At 41.6% G+C, this 20,949-nt stretch overlaps 1 protein-coding gene across 11 annotated transcripts in view; it reads left to right on the top strand.

Moving 5' to 3' along the window:
* The window catches only part of LOC117226121 (protein daughterless), a 256,921-nt gene extending 237,375 nt beyond the window's left edge, over window positions 1–19,546 (top strand). For 5 of the 11 annotated variants that reach the window (XM_033480156.2, XM_033480160.2, XM_033480157.2 and 2 more), the window contains 7 exons: window positions 1,747–1,899; window positions 1,992–2,109; window positions 6,322–6,475; window positions 7,700–7,789; window positions 10,819–10,964; window positions 11,043–11,197; window positions 12,333–19,546. In XM_033480156.2, coding sequence (XP_033336047.1) covers window positions 1,747–1,899; window positions 1,992–2,109; window positions 6,322–6,475; window positions 7,700–7,789; window positions 10,819–10,964; window positions 11,043–11,197; window positions 12,333–12,377 — 861 coding nt within the window. In that variant the 3' untranslated portion in view covers window positions 12,378–19,546. Of the gene's footprint in view, window positions 1–1,746; window positions 1,900–1,991; window positions 2,110–6,321; window positions 6,476–7,699; window positions 7,790–9,668; window positions 9,759–10,818; window positions 10,965–11,042; window positions 11,198–12,332 lie in introns of all 11 variants that reach the window. The other 6 variants (XM_033480153.2, XM_033480158.2, XM_033480154.2 and 3 more) reach the window with 5 other exon arrangements.
* Window positions 19,547–20,949: the final 1,403 nt, after the last annotated feature.

The raw sequence follows: 20,949 nt of genomic DNA, 5'->3' as shown, positions 1-20,949 counted from the left end.
TCTAGTTCACCTGTACCCCCCCCCCCCCACCTGTCGCCCCACTCATTAGTAACACCGCGCTCTGTGCATGATCACTAATAACGACGTGATTACTGTGGACAATAATCTCGAACACCCTTTCGGAACCAACCCCTTCGTCTTCTCGATAAACGAATCGACGATACTATTTTATAACTGCTTCTCAAAAATTGCTGAGATCCGTCTATTTTCTGATTCCACGTGCGCTGAAACATTTACACGCTCATTTTGAATTTAATTCTGTGTTTAATTTTGCATTGAATTTTGAAGTCGATTTCGAATTATCCAGCTTTTATTTTTATATTCTTACATGTTTTTATATATTGTATTCTTTTATATTATATTATATTATAATAATATATTATACTATAATATTATTATAATTTATTATATTATATTATATTATATTATAATAATATATTATACTATAATATTATAATTTATTATATTATAATAATATATTATACTATAATATTATTATAATTTATTATATTATAATATTATAATATATTATATTTATATTATATATGTTCATATTTTTTCATTTATATTTTATGCATTTCTATTTTATTAATATTCCAATTTTTATGGTCCAGCTTTTTATTCCAATTCGACGGATTCTCGCTTCAAATATGAAAACACAAATTTCATTTTTCAATGGCTGTCGATCGCGTTGCAATTTATCCGCGGAAACGTTCGATCAATTATTTTATTTGTAGCCACGAGTGCCGGAATACAATTTCGTTAAACAGCGCGTAAAGAGAAACCGGATGAAGTACCTGTCGAGGATACTTCATCAAATATTTTATGAGGAACGCGAGAGGGTAAGAGGAGATGTCAGAGTTTTTTTTTGTTGTTGAACATTTCATTCCGATCCAATTTGTAATAATAATTGCCTGCAATTGGTTCCGCGGTGACCATTGTTTGTTTTCTGAGGCGACAGTAACTTCATCCCCCTCCCCCTGCCCACTAACCGATCCTGATTTTGTTTGATCCTTAAACTGCAGCACGTCTACCTTTCTCGCAATATTTTTCGAACGATCATTGGTTCTTATTAATTAATTCGTAGATTTGGTGGCGACATTGTTACTTTAACGCATTGCTAATGGAAAACAAGAATTCTCGCTTTATCGATTAATCACGAAAATGCACCGATTTAAAAAACAAATTCATTGAACATAAGTACTTTATGAAAGACCGCCAGATTAGTCAGCACAAAATGCAATAAATTCTCCCGAATTTTCCCTTCAGCTTGTAAACAAAAATGGACAATTTGTAAACAGATGACACGATTATTCGAGCCGGGTCATTTTGTATATTTGCCGATTGTCAACAATTATACAACACTATATCATACAATTATACAATCATTATCTTCACTCTCCAAATTGTCCATTTTTCGTTATCCTAAATGAAAATCAGGGAAAATTTACTGTACGCTCTAAAAATGCGCTCTCGCGTAAATCCGGGGGATGAAATTTGCGACGAGTTGCTTCCTCTGCAGTTCAAGGACGAACATCTAAGCTAATCCCTCCTCCACAAAATCTACGTTCTTCTCCCACACGCTTCTTCATCGCTTGAAAGACATCTCTAAAAATTCGTTCGCCAGCGTCGAACCCGCGACGATTCACCGAAGGAAAGGAACGCGCGAAACACGCTCTCGACGCTGGTGATTTTTAGAATCGAAGTCGACCTGGTGTGTAATCGAGTCGCGTGTCCGGTATTCTGTTGGTACAGGGGACGCGGATGGAGGAGCGACTGGACGATGCCATAAACGTTCTGAGGAACCACGCGGAGAGCCAGCTGGGCCTCCATCTTGGTCCCGTTGGTCCACACGGTCCCATCTACTCCCACACATCACCACCGCAGCTGGACCATTTGGTAAGCGTTCGTTGTTTTCTCTAAATGCCCTCCGACGTGAATAGCTTTACGACAGCCGTGAATCAATGCTAATAAACTGAACCGAATCGCAGACGAGTCCGCATCCCGCGGTAACAGTGACGCAACCGCAGGGCTCCTACCCCGGGCTCACCCCCACACCTGACACGGACGGATCCATCAAAATCGAAAGGTTACCAGTAGCAAATGCCAGTAAGTTTCGCCGTCATCATTCTCTGAATTTGTTCGTTTTCGCGACGGGTGTCCTTGGAATAGAGCGACGACGTCCTCGATACCCGCAAATCAGGCGCAACGATTTCAACGTCTGTGTAGGAAAAAGTTCGAAATATTAGAGACCGTTCGTGCAGCGAATATTTAATTCGATCGATTTAAATCTTTATAGAATTTTGTTAAATAAGGCTTCGTTCGATTATCGAAGATCTGTTGGTTATACAGTAAATTCTCTCCAATTGTCACTTGATGTGGAAACGGAAATGGACATTTTGAGGACAGGGGACACGATTATTATTATTTTATATATTACTATTATTAGTATATATTATTATTATTAGTAGTAGTAGTATAAATATTATAGTAGTATATATATACCATTATCAGTATATATTATTATTATTATTAATAGTAGTAGTATAAATATTATACTAGTATATATAGTAGTAGTATATATATACTATTATTAGTATATATTATTATTTTATATATTATTATTAGTAGTAGTAGTAGTAGTAGTAGTAGTAGTATATATTATTACTTTATATATTACTATCATTAGAATATATAATTATTTTATATATTACTATATTATTATTATTATTTCTTCTTTTATAGTTGTCTCCCAAATTGTCCATTTTCGCGCGCAATCTGAGCGTCAATTCGGAAGAATTGGAGACAATTGGAGAGACTTCACTGTACTCCGTGATCTCTCCTCGAAGATCGAAAATACTTCGAACGTCTGACACAGCTGGTAGAGCATTTTTTATCTTCCAGAAGTTTCTCAGACGTCCTTGGCAACTTCATTTTCGCCTATTCTTCCGCGGCAGGGTTTATATTCTATTCATAGCGATAAATGTGCACGACGACGCGAGAGAGAGACAGAGAGCTAAATAGAGTCTTCGGACGGATCGGACCGAAGAATTCCATTGAAACCGAACGATCTATTCCCCGGAACGCTATCTACGGTCGAGACCGTAGCGATCTACGGAATCCTCGATCGGCGGCGAAGCCTCGGTTAATTCCTCGACTCATTCGTTCACGACGGAACGATCCGGCGATGAATAACGTCACGGACCATTTTAGAAAATTGATCGTTAATTCTTCGTGGAAGAGAGCGAGAGAGAGAGAGAGAGAGAGGAGGGGAGAGAGAGGGAGAGAAAAAAGAAAAAAAGAGAACTGTTACCCCGGAAGCGGAGGCGACCTTCGCCGAACACGGCGCAGATCGCGGGAGCCGCGGCATTATCCTCGAGCTTTGGGCCGGTTAGTCACGAAACCGTGAAAACCGTCCAATTACGAGCAGGAAGCGCGTTTCAAGCTCTCTCGATACTCTCTGATTCAACCGTCGCCATAAACGTGTGTGTGTGTGTGTGTCTGCCTCGTGCGCGCTCAACAATTCGCGAATGCATTAAACCGCCGCCGTTTCTACCGAACCTCGCAGATAAATCAGACGACGCAGGCCGATTGTGTGCAAAGGTCCCGCGGATCTTTTCCAGGTAGCCAGGAGATACTGGCGAAAGTTGCGCGATTTGTTCCTTTCTTTCTTTTTTTTATTCTCGAGGGTCCGACGGAATCGTTCAATTTTTTGATCGTTTCGTTAATCGTGCGACGGTCGCAAGAATCGATGTTCGATATTTTTTTTTATAGACATTTAGTTGATGCGAACGATTTGTACCTTGTTGGAAAGGTGCGATGAATTTGACTTAGTTTACGGATTTGATTGGAGGATTGTTTTATTCGTTTATTTATTAGTTTTTTACGTTTCGCTTCGATTCATTCATTTTCTAATTTTTTGAACAATTCTGTTCCGCGCGTATTTTTATGTGCGATTTAAGAAGACGTTTTAAGGGAACGCGTTGCAAAATTCTAAAACTATCCTGAATATTGTCAGATATGTTGACAAAAATATTCGTCGTTTTAATAATAATAATAACTTGACTGCGGATCGTACGCGTTTGTTATCTGTAATTGTAAACAATAGATTTGATTTATTACCTCCGACTTATTAGAATGATTAACATTAAATCTACCACAGTCGAATGCCCGGTCACTCATTTTACAATCGCAAAAATTGCGAAGCCTCTTCCCTGAGAAATGACCGAATTAAATTCTACCATCGCAGCAACCGTAACAATAAAAACTATACGAAATCTAAACAAACCGGAGCTTCTCGCATTTATTGACCAATGCACACCGGTCAATTTTACCGTCTAACGAGGCTCGCTATCAAACAAGAAAAGAAATTTCCGCGGGAAACTTTCATTCTGCGACAGAAGCAAACGATTTTTATTTACCACGAACAGCCTGTTAATAATCGCCGTAGCTGAAAGGGTTCGACATCATCTCCGTGCAACTTTTCCCGGAAGAAAAGCGCAGAGTAAACGAAGAAGAAGAAAAAGAAGAAGCAAAAAGAAAGAACGAAAGGTTGCACGAACGTTAACAGTTCCATTCGGGTGTTTTCGGTGGCGAAACAGAGGGTAGAAAAACGCGCGGCGAAAGAAATAGGGTGTAGATTCGGGGGCGAAGCGGGGAGGGAACAAAAGAGCGACGACGACGACGAAGAAGAAGAAGAAGAAGCGTCCGCAGGATGCGGCCGCGTGTTCCAATATGGCGGTGGGATCGCGGTGGGCGGAGGGAGGAGAGCGTGGTCTGAATTCCGCTGGCCAGAAATGGTCGATGATGGTGAAAAGAGCGCTTCTTTGGCGAACTGCCCTCGGAAAACTTGCGCATTCCATTAGGCGGCCGCCGGGAGAAGGATTACGGGTAAGAGGAACAAGAACCGTGACAGAATAGGAGACAATGGGAGGGAGGGAGAGGGGGAGGCTCGCCGGGCTCTCTTTCTCTCTGCGCGCGGAGACAGAGGTCTCGGAGAATAATAAAGGCACGACAACGATGCGGGATAGTAGCTACTTCGCGTGATTTATCTAATGTTTCCTTATCGGGCTCCAACTCCGCCGCGGAACACCTGGGAACTCCTTCTCTCTGCCCGGCGTCGCTTTTTTCTTCCTCCTCCTCCTCTTATTTTCTTGTCTCTGTGTTTGCGCGAGAGAGACCCCCGTGCTCATGGGAAAAACTGCCGCGACGATGATGCGACACCGCGGATGGAAACGATCTTCGACCTCGTTGACACCTTCTCTTCTGGAACCTTTGGACTCCGATCTGAGAAGTTCGTTTTCTCGGGACTCTTGAGATCTCTCGCCGCGACAAGCGGAGATCGGTTTCTATTTTTCGGGAGACCTTTGTTAACCCCTTAACTTGTAACGCGAAAGTTAATTCGAGCGCGTTGAACAGGCCAAACTGTGCACACTCGAGATAACTCGAGAGGCGTTGTATTTTATGCTGCTATAGTTTTTCACACTCGAATATAATCGAGAAGTGAAAATAACAATGTGAAAGCAAAGGAAAAAAATCGTTTTATTGGTATTTATCATTTACATGGGATTGTAAGCTATAACGCTTATTTATTCAAGAATAAAATATAGCCTTTTCCCGTGGAACAAAAGCGCAGTATATTTTTTTGGCCGGGTTTTTAAAAAAAAAAGCTGCGTTAAGGGGTTAATTCCCTTCTTCGCGCGAGTTTCTAGAATTTTTATTTCTATCGGATCTGTCTGTTAACCCTTTGCACTCAAGTGGTGACCCTGTGAAGCACCGGAAAAATTGTTGCATCGCGTTCCAAGATCATTTTTATATTGTCAAAGTATGGATTTAAAAAATTGCTAAAAGTGTAACTGTTGTTTGAGTCACAAGACTCAATTTCGTATGCATAATTTAAGTATGCACTATGAGGAACGAAAATACTTCGAAAATACTTTAACATAACTGGTAGAGCATTTTTTAGCTTCCAGAAGCTTTCAGACGTCTCTGACAACTTTTTACTACCCTAAGATTTATTCTATTCAGACCAATTAAGGTGTTCGACTGTGCAGATCGATAAAACTGCTTCTACGCAACATTTTTGTTGCGGATAAATTCAGATAAATTCAGGTAAAATTTGCTAGCACATCGAGCATCGTTTATGCTGGCACAACGAAGCGATCTCGATGCATCCATCGATTCATTCAGCCTCGGTTTCGGCGATCGTTGGTTCGATCGTTTCGCAGCGGCCGGTTGTTCGCCTCTATTCCACGGACGACGCGTCATGTTTTTCAGTGTATACGGCGTACGATGTTTAACAGCCGTATTATTAATGAACAGAATACGTCTCTTTAGAAAAGAGAAAGGACCCACCGGACAGCAGCGGCGGCGAGACGAAACCATCGAGCAGCGAGCTGACGGCGGCGGGTGTGATCGGCGCGGCCACGGTCAACTCGACGTCCCAGGGAAAGGGGACGAAGAGATCGCGCAGATAGTAAGTATATCCTGGATGTATCCTTCTATCTCTGAGATCGGGGCGCGTCATTAACGACCCTGAAGTGACAGTAGTGAAACCGAGTGCAAGCGAAAAATATACCGACCGTTCGGTTTCTGTTCGTTCCTTTGTCTCGATCCGGATAAACGACCACTCGTGCCGCCTCGAATCTTCAGTGAGACATGTCCAGCGCACGTCGGAATCTTCGAGATACCGATACGCTATTTTATTTATTAGTTGCGAACACCTGCCACCGAACCGTTGGATTTTTTTTATAGAACTTCGGGACACGCGGAGATCGGTGCCTCAGAAATACAGTAATTTCTCTCTGATTCGCGCTCAAATTGTGCGCGAAAGTGGACAATTTCGGGAGAGGAGATACGATTGTTCGAGGTATATACGATCATTCGATTATTTGCGACTCGTTTTCATAGTTAGAAATTGTCAAGAATTATAAGAATGAGACGCAAGGCTCGAATAATCGAAGCTCCTCTTCCCAAATTGTCCATTTTCGCGCGCAATCTGAGCGCGAATTGGGGAGAAATTACTGTACCGGTACCTTATTTCGCTTGCAGTTGCATATCTGCAAAGTTAAATATCGGATATTTGTTGCTGGGAAGTTTGTTTCCTCCGGAACATTGCTTTTTATTGGATCTCGAATTTGATCCTCGAATCGTTTAGAAACACAGTCGCTAATTTACAGTTTTTTATTCCGAGGTCCCCTTGATCTAAACCTTTCATCATCTTCAAGCTCGAATTTGTTCAGTTTATTAACAAACTATAGTCCGTCCGAAGCACATTCTACGATTCCAGCGATCTTCACTATGTTTCGAAGGAAGTGATAAGGGTACGTTCATCGTCAAACTGCATTCTCTGACTGCTGTCGACGCGGTTCACAGCTGTGAACGTGTCACTGTCGAGAAGCGAGCTAAACGTTATTTAACGTAGCTGGTCCATCGTAGAACGAACAATCTGATTGGAAAGCAACAATGTACGAAGGGTGCGCGAAGCAACGATAAAATAAAATTCTGCTGGCTTTATTTGTACTGCAAAAACAGAGAAATCGAATTGGAAGCGCTCGCTTGAAGCTCTCGAGGCGGTATCAACGGGGTGGTTTTCACCCCCCACCCCCCAACCCCGTCCCCGTCGCGGCCGGAAATCTCGTTTTTTCCGACCGGAACGGTTCGCACAGAATTCAACTAATTGATTGCATTTAAACAACCGTTGTTCGAGCGCCGACGAAGACTGCGACGATCCCAGCACCAAAGCGGTGCGCGAGAAGGAACGTCGCCAGGCCAACAACGTGCGTGAAAGGTTAGTGAACACACGCAGTAAGCACTCCCGTTGTACTCTTCAAGTCCATCGAGATGTCCCTGCGGGACGTCGCCGTCTCCAGAGATCCTTGTATTTTTTTTTCTCTCCGTATGCATGTCCGATACGAAACAACGACAAAAGAGAATCCTCGGAACGCAATCGATCGATAGCTCTGTTTCTCGTTGCCGGGAGAAAAAGGAAACGACTACTAATTAATATTTGGCATGCTTACCCACCACCACCACCACCACCATCACCGCCAACAACCCCCGCTGACCACGCGGCCCGTATTCTAACGTGGCAATTAAAATGCGCCTGGTTAAGGACAGAGATAACGATACCGTTCGATCGACAGTTCATCAATCAGTCTCATTTTAATCCGGCTGTGTATCGGCCACAACCCCATCATCGAAGGCATGCCACACCAAATGATTCTTTCTTCGTCTCTTTTACACCGAGCACCATGCACCAGAGTTGCGCAACTCCGCGGATAAAATCTTATTCGGGATGTGTTTCTCCTGAGTAAGAATTTTTTTTCTCGAAATATATTCGCTCGAATCGAATTGCATTCGTTGAATTTATTCGAAATGTTTAGTCGAATGAAATTGCATTCGTTGAATTTAGTCGAAATATTTAGTCGAATGAAATTTTATTCGTTGAATTTATTCGAAATATTTAGTCGAATAAAATTGTATTCGTTGAATTTATTCGAGGAATTAGTTCGAGTAAATATTTCTCGAATAAAATTTTATTCGTCGAATTTATTCGAAATATTACTCCAATAATATTCTATTCGAAATGTTATTCGAATAATATTCTATTCGAAATGTTATTCGAATAATATTCTATTCGAATAATATTCTATTCGAAATGTTATTCGAATAATATTCTATTCGAAATTTTATTCGAGTAATATTATATTCGAAATGCTATTCGAATAATATTATATTCCAAATGCTATTCGAATAATATTATATTCCAAATGTTATTCGAATAATATTATATTCGAATGATATTATATTCCAAATGTTATTCGAAATGCTATTCGAATAATATTTTATTCGAATAATATTTTATTCGAAATGTTATTCGAATAATATTATATTCGAAATATTACTCCACTAATATTTTATTCGAATAACATTCGAATAAAACCCAACTCTGCCACACACATACGCACACACATATACTTGTCTCTCTCACTCTCTTTAATCCTGTGCATCACTCCGACCGTGTTGTTGCTGAACATTTTCTTCTTTCCTTAGAGAACCATCTGACATTTGGAAGAACCCTCTCGCAAGCACCCCCTGTTACCCCATTACAGTTTGCTCCCATGTGTAATGAAGATTTCTTTCAGACTACAGCTCGAAGACGTCCTCTCCACTGTCCCCGAATCCTCGAACGACACCATCACCACCACCCACCCCCCGTTCCTCACCTCCAAGTATCTGAGTTTTCTAGGTAACAGCACGAAAAGACAGCTACGAACGATATCACGATAGATCTCTTTTCTTGATCACTCTCTTGGCCACTGGTTTGTTCTCTGTGCAAAAAGAATACGGGTCCAAAGAGTACGGAAACCTCTGACTTTCTGTCCATAACCACAGCTCTGCGTGTGTTCAAACGACAACGCCGATAAACGATCACGATCACGATCACGATCACGATCACGATCCCCGAAAAAGGGATATTCGAGAGTATATTTTTCTCGTCGATCCTCGATCCTCGCGAATTAAGAGAAAATAGAAGGAGAGATAGAGAATCGTCGGTTTTCACTGCTGTCGCGGAAAAAGCTCGCTCGCTCGATCTAGGACGATCGAGCGGCAAAGAACGGCCGCCTACGTCAGGTGATTAATCGAGTATTGTTATTGCGCAACTGTTGTTCGAGCGCCGAGGACGAGGATGACGATCCCGACGTGAAGGCGCAAAGGGAGAAAGAGAGGCGGCAGGCGAACAATGCTAGGGAAAGGTAAGGAAATCGACGGAAGTCTGCAGTGAATCGCGAATCTCTTCATCGGTTACCGATTTCGAGACTCTGCCACGGCCCGTATTCTACGTGTACATGTGAGAGAGAGAGCGAGCGAGAGAGCGAGAGAGAGGGAGAGAGAGCTGACTGGGGGCTACGGGATCGATCATGAGAACGATCGATCCGCCGCTCGTGCTATTACGTGGACGAGTCCTGAGGTGCTTGGGGGATCCTTGCCTCGATCGATGAAATTCGTGCTTCGAGCCTGGCTAGATTGCGAATTTTCTGATTGGTCTCTTGGGAAATGCGTTTCGCCGATTGTCTGTCGTTTCTGGGAAGGAATTTTGGTAGAACGGGTTGCTTAACGCTCGCAGGTTCCTCAGATATAGCCGAAGAAATGGTCCTCGAACGACGCCTTCGGCCGGCTCTTTGGTCCGCAGTTTAATCAATAAGTGCACTGATCGGAACCGTTGCTTTTAATGGCCATTGTTCCCGCAGGAGTATACAATTTAACTATCGCACGCTGTCGCCGTTTAATTCGCGAATCGGAAATATATCAATTTCCCCGGACGGTGCATGATTTACAGGCTATAGTTCGGTGATCTTGTCGCGTTTGGTAATGGACGAGAAACTCACCCCGAGGAACGTGCGAGAGTTTAATATTCGTAGCCGAATTCCCTCAATTGGGGGACTCTGGAAATTTGTTTGGTACCAGCGAATCGAAGATTTGTAAACGGAAAAAAATAATATCGATCATTTTGCAACGTCTAGATCAGGGGTGGCCAAACATTTTTGATCGCCACGGGCGACCTGTTTCTTTTAAATTATAGGCGACGGTCTGCGAACGTCGTAAGAAAAGTAGCAATTTCAAGGCGAGAATAATAAATAAAATAATTTAAATAATAAAGTCGACCGCGGTCGTCATCTTTGGCCACCCCAGATAATCCTTTTCGTTTGCATTATGGCAGGAACAGTGTTCGAACGTCCGCTGCCAAACAGATTTTCGTTTAAGAATTACCTGGCGATCGTAAATTCGTTAACTAATAGCTACTTGTCCACTTAGGATACGTATCAGGGACATCAACGAGGCCCTGAAGGAACTCGGCAGAATGTGCATGACACATTTGAAGACGGACAAACCTCAAACGAAGCTAGGCATTCTCAACATGGCTGTCGAAGTGATCATGACGCTGGAACAGCAAGTTAGAGGTGTCTATCGTTAATGAAGCAATTCGATCCGGTGTTTGTCGAACGTTGCCTAAAATTTCGCCTGTGTTTGCTCCGCAGAACGAAATCTTAATCCAAAAGCAGCGTGCTTGAAGAGGAGAGAGGAGGAGAAAGCGGAAGATGGACCCAAATTACCCGGCCATCTTACGGCGCACATAGCTCACCCGCACCCTCACCCTCATCCGCATTCTCAGCCACCCTTTTCCGCGATGCCAGTAAGTATACTCCCCTAACAAAATACACGTACAATCCGGAGATTCATTATCTGGCTCTTTACGCTCTTTTCCAATCTTCTAGCATCTTTAATACACCCCTGGATTCAGTTGCAACTTACTGCACATTTTTTCTAGATCGTGCAACTTTGTTCCAACATCGTACACTCTCTCTCTTGAATCTCCGAGTAAACATTTGCACTCTGGTGGGTCGCAAAATGAACGCATAATAACAAATTTATGCAACATTGTTTGCAAATAACGATAGAAAATATGGTTCACAGAATATTGATAGAAACTTGGTCGTTCAGATCTGTTTTTAGTCATTAATGTCTAACCTGAGTCTAATCGGGTTAGCCTGATTTTATTATTTTTAAGTTAAATCATATCGAACCAATAACATTGAAAAATAACCAAATAACCATAACATGGAATCTCAGAGTATTTTTAAATCAGAGCATTTGCGTTCTGATGCCTCACAAAATGAATGCACAATACCAAATTTATGCAACATGGTTTGCAAATAACGGTAGCAAAAATGGTTCACAGAACATTGATAAAAACTTAGTCGTTCAGATCTGTTTAGACATTAATGTCCTTTCTCCGTAATGATCTGTTCATTGACACTAGATTTACGGATCACAAAAAGACAGCTGCTTTATATTATTTCATAAAAGTAACAATCAGACATTTAGTCTGATTTTGTACAAGTGTTATATAAATTGAACAAACATATGAATTGAATAAATAACTCGTTTTAAATCTAGTGTTAACAACCTGATTCTAATCTAACCCGAATCTAATCCAGTAAACCTAGTTTCATTATTTTTATAAATTGAACCATATTAAACCAATTGAACCATTAAAAAGATAACCAAATAACCACAACATTGAGGCTCAAAGTAAACGTTTGCAATTCTGATGATACCAGATAAACGTGCAAAGGTTGCTTGTGTCGTTGATCGAAGCTAGAAATTGAGATTATGCCGAAGAAACGACCCTCTCGGAGGGGGATGCTAGGGGTGCATGAACGAGCTTGTGCAGCCAGATAATCTGACTCCTGACGAAGTTTCCGCGACAGTGTGTTCCACGGATTTAGGCGAGCAAACAAAGTAAAATGTGAAACGTTACTTTGCAGGGTCCGCCCCCGTCCCTTCAGCACAATCCATCGCAGCCCCAGTAGCAGCGGCTCAGCGGCGGTGTGATCCTGTGTCAAAGGGGTAGATACAGCTTAAAGTTATCGTGGTATCGGGACGTTGCGTACAGAGAGGACGTTTTCCCCGGCCCCGCGGAGTGCCCGTTCTACGAGCCGAGCAAAATTAAGGGTATTACGCGGCGGGCCAATGAATGGTGCACACTCTTCGAACGTATCCGATTACGTTCCATCGAAGACGCGAATAACGAACGGCGGGAGAAGACGCTTCGCGGCCGCTCGAACGATCGCGCGGAGCTGAATAATTGCGCTAGGTATATACAGATAATACTAGATAATAATAATAACAATAATGAAACCGTGACCGGGACAATAATAATCGTAACCGTCGTAACGGTGATGATAATATAATAATAATAGTAATGACAATAATAATCGTGATAAGGCGATCGGATCAGGCGTGCGAGACGACACGTCCCTTTGTACATAGTCGGATATATCGTACATGCGAGGCGGTATGCATGAAGTTTTTGCGGCACGCGCGCGACGGGCTTAGGCGATCTACATATCATACTTCGTCCCCTAATTACTCGTCGTTCGCGCGCGGCCAATTTGTAACGTTTCACGTGCTTCCCACACACACACTCACACATACACACTCTCACACACACACACACACACAGACACGCACGCACCCTCTTCTATACCGAGTTCCAAAATCGAATCCTTGCTTCGTAAAGAGAAGAAGAGAAAAATCGTTGGAACACGAACGGGGGGAGGGGGAAATGGTAGAAGCGATTTTTGGTGCCTTGGAGCAACCATGGACTCTCCACGAGACCGTTAGTAATTTATTTAGCGGGGTAAGAGCTATTTAGTTGTATATCGTAAGCGAATTTCCGAACACTCTACATATCAGCACAAAAATTATTTTTTAATGTTATATAAAAGAAGAAAAAAGAAAAGAAAACGCCGATGTGTTGATACCTGTTCAGAGTCGTTTAGTGGCGTTGAACGGCGCCGGGGTGGTAGCGTCGCGGAGATCGACGGATCAATTATCGATCTCTCGATGCCCGTATGAATTTTCAAAGAAATATTTATTTTTCGTTTTACTATATTTATACGAACAATGTCGTCCCACCACCACCCTGCGCGAGGGGCGGAGATAGTAGCGATCCTATAAGAAAAGCTTACCCCCTCTTGCTCCGGCAAAACGAGTTCCTCGATCAAGCTCTCGGATCAATTATTATTATACGAATCACAATTTCCCCCTGATTTACGATGACGCGGGTTGTCGTTGCTAAAAAAAGAAAAAAAGAGAACAATTCCGGAGATCGTAACGAAAAGATCTCCGCGCGTTCTCGTTTCCCCGCACCCCTAACCCGGTCACCTCATCACGATTGTTATTATTATTGCCATTATTATTATATTATCGTCGCCATTACGACGGTCACGATTATTATTGTCACGGTCACGATTTGATTGTTCTTATTACTACCGATTAATAAACGATCGCCGGGGAGATCCTTCGTGAGAAAGAAAAAGGGAACGATTTTTGTTTTTGAACAAAAATATAGCTCAAAACTCGATGTGTACCCAGTTGCCATGTATTTTAATTTATTTAGATTCGTAAATAAATTTTATTAAATAAACGATATCGACGAGAGAAAAAATACGTGCACGAATACACACAGATATAACACACGAGGGACGTGGAGGGAAAAAGCGTGTCCTCCGTTAGGACGAGAAACGGGGAACAGTGTGTTCTCCTCGCCTCGATTCCCTTGTTTCAATTAGCAGAATTTTTCGAATTTTTCCGTTCTCCGTAACCCGTTCACACTCGATCTCCATCTCCCGAGCGACATCACCGTCACCGTGATGATCCTCTTCTCGCATATCACAAGATAAACACAGACACACACAGTCAGACAGACAGACAGACATAGATAGATAGACAGACACATACATGCGTAAACACACAGCTATATTTTTCTTCAAAAGCGCACGCATATCGAACGGTCCTGGAAAACGTATATAGAAAAGAAAACCACAAAAAAAAGAAAGGGAGAGACAAAGAGGAAGAAGAAGAAGAAGCGGAAGGAAAGAAAAGGAAACACAAGAAATGAAAGTCTCGCTCTCTGTACCTTCGTGTTCCTCTCTCGCTGCTGTCTTAGAGAATCCACGACCGAACGAGCAAATACCGATCGTCGCTCGATCCCAGTCACTCCTCATAATTAAAACACGCCGTGTTTCGCGATCGGAGATCACAAAAATCGTGCCGCGAGATTCGGCGGACCTGTGAGACCGAGTGAAAAAAAAAAGAAACGAACACCGGATCCAGGAGGATCGCGACGCGCCACGGCCTCGATCGGAGCTCGATCGTGAGAGAGACAAACTCGCACAACCTCGCTTTACTTTTTAATCGAAACGTCGAACACCTCCGGTTTAATGGGGGATTACGATGTTACGACGACGAATGAGGGAAAGAGAAATCTGTGAAAATGTCAGGGCGGCCAAGGAGAGAACGATAGTGTGGGAGATAGATAGATAGATAGATAGATCTATCGATCGTGTGCGCAGGGGAGGTCGGCTGCGATCCGTGGGAGAGATAGATCACATGTACACAGGCACGGCCAGGCACACAAAGCGATAAGCGCGCGGGAAAGATGACACGGATTCTACATACACACGCACCTATATTCGCGATGGTAATCATGTAAAATAATAACGACAATAAATAGCTCGTAAGCCCGTCTAAGCTAGGCACACCTGTCGATAGTCTTAGATAGTCAAAGTGGAAAGGTGAACAGAGTGCTCATTACGAGTCAAGAAAGAGAGAGTGAGAGAGAGAGAAAGAGAGAGTGGAAAGTGAGAGAGAGAGAGAGAGAGAGAGAAAGAGTGAGAGAGAGAATGGGAGAGAGAGAGAGAAAGAGAGCGACGATCGTAGAAGGTCTCGTGGCGCAGATTTTCCCGCGGTAATCGATTACCGTTTTATTGCGAGTCGATCGTTCTTTCTTTCCTTTCGTTTCTTTTTCTTTGGCTTGTTTCGTTCGTACTGCGACCGTTCCTTAAATGGAAGCGGAAGTTTGGCGTGTGCATAGACTTCGGAACCCCGATGGTTCTGTGAAAGATTATCACATCATTCTCGGGGCTTGGAAATTGTTAGATTTTCATTCTTTCGAATAGCTGCGAGGAACATTTATAATCTGGATGATTGATACGAAGCATCCGAATTTCTAACTGTCCGCTTTTTCGGTATATATATTGTTATATATATATTTATATATTATATATATATATTTATATATTATATATATATATTTATATATTATATATATATTATTTATATATATATTGTGATTCTATATTTATTACGAGAATTGAGAAGACAATTTCTACACGCGTTATTTCCAACTTATCGACACAATTGACGAAAAAATACATTTGGATTTAACTTCTCTCGTCGAAAAGAACCTAAGTACTTATTGTTTTTTAGTTTGACTAATATTGTAACTATCAATATAATTGACTGAAAAATACATTTGTATTTAGCATCTCTTATCGAAAAAAGCCTAGGTACTCGTTGTTTTTTAATATGACTCATATTGTAACTATCAATTTAATTGACAAAAAAATACATTTGTATTTAGCTTCTCTTATCGAAAAAAGCCTAGGTACTTGTCGTTTTTCAAGTCTGACTTCTAGCTATCAATATAATTGACAGAAAAATACATTTGTATTTAGCTTCTCTTATCGAAAAAAGCCTAGGTACTTGTCGTTTTTTAAGTCTGACTTCTAGCTATCAATATAATTGACAGAAAAATACATTTGTATTTAGCTTCTCTTATCGAAAAAAGCCTAGGTACTTGTCGTTTTTTAAGTCTGACTTCTAGCTATCGATATAATTGACAGAAAAATACATTTGTATTTAGCTTCTCTTATCGAAAAAAGCCTAGGTACTTGTCGTTTTTTAAGTCTGACTTCTAGCTATCAATATAATTGACAGAAAAATACACTTGTATTTAGCTTCTCTTATCGAAAAAAGCCTAGGTACTTGCCGTTTTTTAAGTCTGACTTCTAGCTATCAATATAATTGACAGAAAAATACACTTGTATTTAGCTTCTCTTATCGAAAAAAGCCTAGGTACTTGTCGTTTTTTAAGTCTGACTTCTAGCTATCAATATAATTGACAAAAAAATATTTAGCTTCTCTTGTCGAACATAATTTCGGTACATATTTGCTCATTTATAATCTGCTTTCATTTTGTATTATAGTTATTCTACAAATTAACGACCCGTTGCGATAAACTGGAATTCATGAAGCATTTCCTCGCACTTTTTCAATATAACAGACAGTCGGAAATTTCTGTTTTCTTCTAACAAACATTCAGAACGATTAGCCCGCAACCGATTTAGAGAACCTAATAGGCGATAACGGTTTCATAATTGTCAAGCCCCGGACAATGGTAACAATGAGGAATATATCGTTGCCGCTCGGAGAAAATGCTTGATCGATGGATCGATCGGTCTCACCCTTTCGCTCCCGTGTTCTGTTCTACGGTCTCTGTTACGGTAATTAGAATTATTTTTAAAAAAAAGGATAACGTAATTTATTTTAATATGTTCTTAGAAAATATTGTATTTTTAACGCACGAGGCGAGAACAAAAGTGTAATATAGTATACATAGTACGCGGGCGTTTCGCGCTCCCCGGAGCGAGAGGGTCGACGATTTTCCCGGCACAGGAGACAATGATCTCTCGAGCGGCGTATTGTACATAGGAGAGAGAGAGAGAGAGAGAGAGAGAGAAAAAAAAACGAGGAGAGAAGCTAATCACATCGATATATTACTTCCTAGTGGTAACCGCTTTATTATACTTCACCGATTTTCCGTGAAACCGCCACCGCGAGACCTCGACCCTCGGGGTGGCGATCACACAAGTATGGCCGATTATGTTGCCGACGACGCGCCGATGATTAATTAAGGATCGACGAGAGACGATCGACGTTAACCACGCCACGGAATCGCCGCGGATCGTCGTCACCGATTTCATGAAATCATTGTACGATTATTTTGTAATTAATCTTGTGAAGCTTCTCCACTTCAGATCTACGTTTTGTTGTTTCCTTTTGTTTTCTATCTATTCTTTTTTGTTTTCTTTTTTTTTTTTTTATCAACTCGGCTCAGGAGAAGCCCAAAGTAGACTCCCGATTAACCGATCACGGGACTCAAAAAGAGTTCGTCGCGGGGAGACTTCGATCGGACAGCAGCAGAGCCTGTTGTACATTGCGAGTTCGAGGTCCGCTCGAAGAGGACAGCGTCGAAACGTTGCTCCGCGAGTCCCAGGGTCCTCCATCCCACGGACCCCGGGTGTCCCGGACCACCCCCCAAATCGACGCGATCCTCCTTCGAGCCGGCATCTTCGTGACCGTTCTTTCGTTGAATGATCTCTGTTCGATCACGGAACATCATCCCCCCCCCCCCTCGGTCGGTCGCCCCCGGGACACGATATTGTCGAGCGACACCAACCGTACCACACACACGGAGACCTACATCTACACGCACACGGGAAAACCTAAACGCGAGAAACACACCTGTAAATTAGATCTAACGACATTATTGTATAATATGTAATTAAAGAAAACAAGGAGGAGAGAGAGCCGGCGCGGCGAGTTCGCGTGACCGTCGTCGCAACCCCCTACGACGGCCCGGGATATATATGATTTTCGACATGTAACACGCGACTGTTAAAACGAGAAGAATAGCTGCGATTCTATTAACATCGATGAAGCACACGGGGCTGAATTATTATGCATATATTGAACGCGCGAGTGAGACGGAATGCTTCTTTTGTGCGTGACTGATCGACGATTAGGAGAGAACAGTGAGAGAAAGGGGAGATGCGCTGAGGACGAGAGGAATGTGTGGACAGCGTGCGCGCGCGCGCGAGAGAGAGAGTGAGAGTCTTTTCGTTTGAGAAAGAAAAAAAAAATGTATAATTATCGGTAGTAATATTATTATCACTAATAATATAATAAATGTGCCATTTTTTCCATAATCACGGTGCCTACGGCCTCTACTTTCTCACGGTTGCGTCTTCGGATATTATTAATTAATGATCAGTGTTCATTTTTTTCGTTCGCCCTTTTTTTCTTTCTCACTCGAGCTTCCCCCCAGATGTTTTTTTATTTTTTTTTTTATTTTTTTGTTCTCTGTTCTTTTTTTTTTATTTTTTGTTTCTCTCTTCTCTTCTTCTTTTTGTTTTTGTGTACATTGTACGATCTCCCCGAGAACTAATTGTAGCTGCTACCCAACACCACAGTATTAGGTCGTATAAGCAGCCGTTTTTGTTTTACGATTTTCTCGTTTAAGTCTCTCCACTTCTTTTCTCGATGTATGTTTCTCACCTCGAAACCCTCCCCGTTCCTCTTTCAATCCTGTTCTCGCTTAGCCGAGTCTCCCCTACTACTGCTACCACCACCACCCACCCACCCTCCTGGTTCCCACCCTCCCCCTGTCCACCTCGTTACGTTTCGTTAATCAAGCCGCCTACTTATTGCGTAGATACGAGCATATACATATAGAGAGTAGATACGATTTAGCGGATAAGATGTACACCTCTTTTAATTTTCGATCAACTGTCGCGGGTGCTCGCCGGTTACCCTAATCGGAGATCGTTTCGGCTGTAAAGCATCTGCAAATGTCGTCGAACGATGGATGTTTGTAATACAGAATTTTCAACGTTTTCAGGAACGATCGCCGGTCTTCATTGATTTCTCTCTCTCTCTCTCTCTCTCTCTCTCTCTTTTTCTCATTCTCTCTTTCTCTCTCTTTTTTCTGTCACAGTCATGTTGATTTCGTCGCGATCGGTTGGAGTTCTTCGCGTTCAGTTGACGAGCGAATTGTACAATTTTTCCCACTTTTTTTCCTTTCTTATTTTTTTGTTTCTGCTCTTTTTGGTTCTTTTTCGTTCATGTTAAAAAAAAAACTCCATCCAAACACCTTGGTAGCGTTGGCTCATTCCATATGCAATCTTGTCTCACCCCCACCCCTCTCGAATTCACGGTGTCGATTACGTAAATTAACGCTAGAACAACCAACGTGGAATGTACGTAGTTTTGTCATGTCCGTAAAATATTTTTAATATTTATATTGATTATAATTAAGAAAAATTGCTCTCACGTGGAAAGAGTTTTACCAGGATTTTATGTTTATTTTATCCTCGAAGATAACACACTCCATCTCCCTTTTCCTGTCACATGTTTCTTTGGCGTCTCGTTGTAGCAAACAATATTTTATCTTTTACAATTTAATCACGCTCTTTGTACTGTAATAAAATAATATATATATAAAGTATAAATATATTTATATAAAACAATATATATAATATTATATATAATATATATAATATGCGCAATAATATTATATATATAATATAAATAAAATATATGAAATAATATATATATATATATTCTTTTTGTAAATAAAGTGCAATGATAACGTGGATTTGTGTCGCGTTTACCATTCGCGCAGGTTTTTCGGTACCTTCGAAATTAGAATGATCGACGCAAACAGGAATTGTAAATTCTAATTGCAATTCCGTTTATAACCTTCCGACGCAAATGAAGTGAATAATTCGTGAGAAAGACGTAAGTAAACGAGCGTTTCAAGTGGAACCTAGAATCCATTTGAATAACTTTGGTTGTTCTAGTATCGTTCAACGGAATAAACAGCGGTTAAAAATGGTGATCGATGTCATGTGTCAACGATGAAAGTATGTCGAATTCGAAATCAGAATTGATAATCGGAACACACTTCGACCGAAACAATGTACGCACGAATTATTTTCCCAAGAGGCTAGAAAAAGCGAACTTTTCACGATTTCATTGCCCGCGTCTCCTCGTCAACTGAATGCACCCCCGAAAAAAACTTCATGCTGCTCCAAACTATACGTAATCACGCTATACGGCAACTATAATTTTTTAATTTTTCTTAAATCGGCTCGCCGATTAAAAATTCCTACAATTTCACTGGAAAGACGATTTGCAACTGCGCGTAAACGCCAGATTTACGGAGCACAAGAATTAATTTTTAATGTTTCATATTAATCTATAAAAGCAACGATAACACATTTATTCTGATTTTTGAACAAGTGTTGTTGTAACGTTTGCCGTAAGCAACGTATAAATTGAATAAATAACTCGTACATGTGTCTTTACGATACGAATAATCGTGAATTAAAAAATTGTCGTCATTTTGACGGGTTCCGTAAATCTGGCGTTAAGAAAACGACTCGATAAGGTCGATAGGGTCTCGAAAGATGATCGAAAATCGACTGAGATTTATCGCCGCGCGATAAATCCTCGCTGCCGAATGGGTCGTCGATAACGATCGACGATGACCGACTCGATGACCGATTCGATAACCGATTCGATAATCGGACGATGACGGTTTCGAGCAGCATGCGTCGCCGTGCATTCGTCGAACCCACCTTTTGCCCGAACTTCCCATTCACGTTGATATGGCGCAATCAGCGTTCAATGTTCACGGAACGCGATTAGGAAATTGCGTTTGAAAAGCATGCGAATGCGCCGCGACCTTCGACC

Source organism: Megalopta genalis, chromosome 11 (assembly GCF_051020955.1).
Source record: "Megalopta genalis isolate 19385.01 chromosome 11, iyMegGena1_principal, whole genome shotgun sequence".
NCBI classification, from domain to species: Eukaryota; Metazoa; Arthropoda; class Insecta; order Hymenoptera; family Halictidae; genus Megalopta; species Megalopta genalis.
The sequence above is the reverse complement of the archived record's forward strand: the minus strand, read 5'-3'. Positions and strand labels throughout refer to the sequence as shown.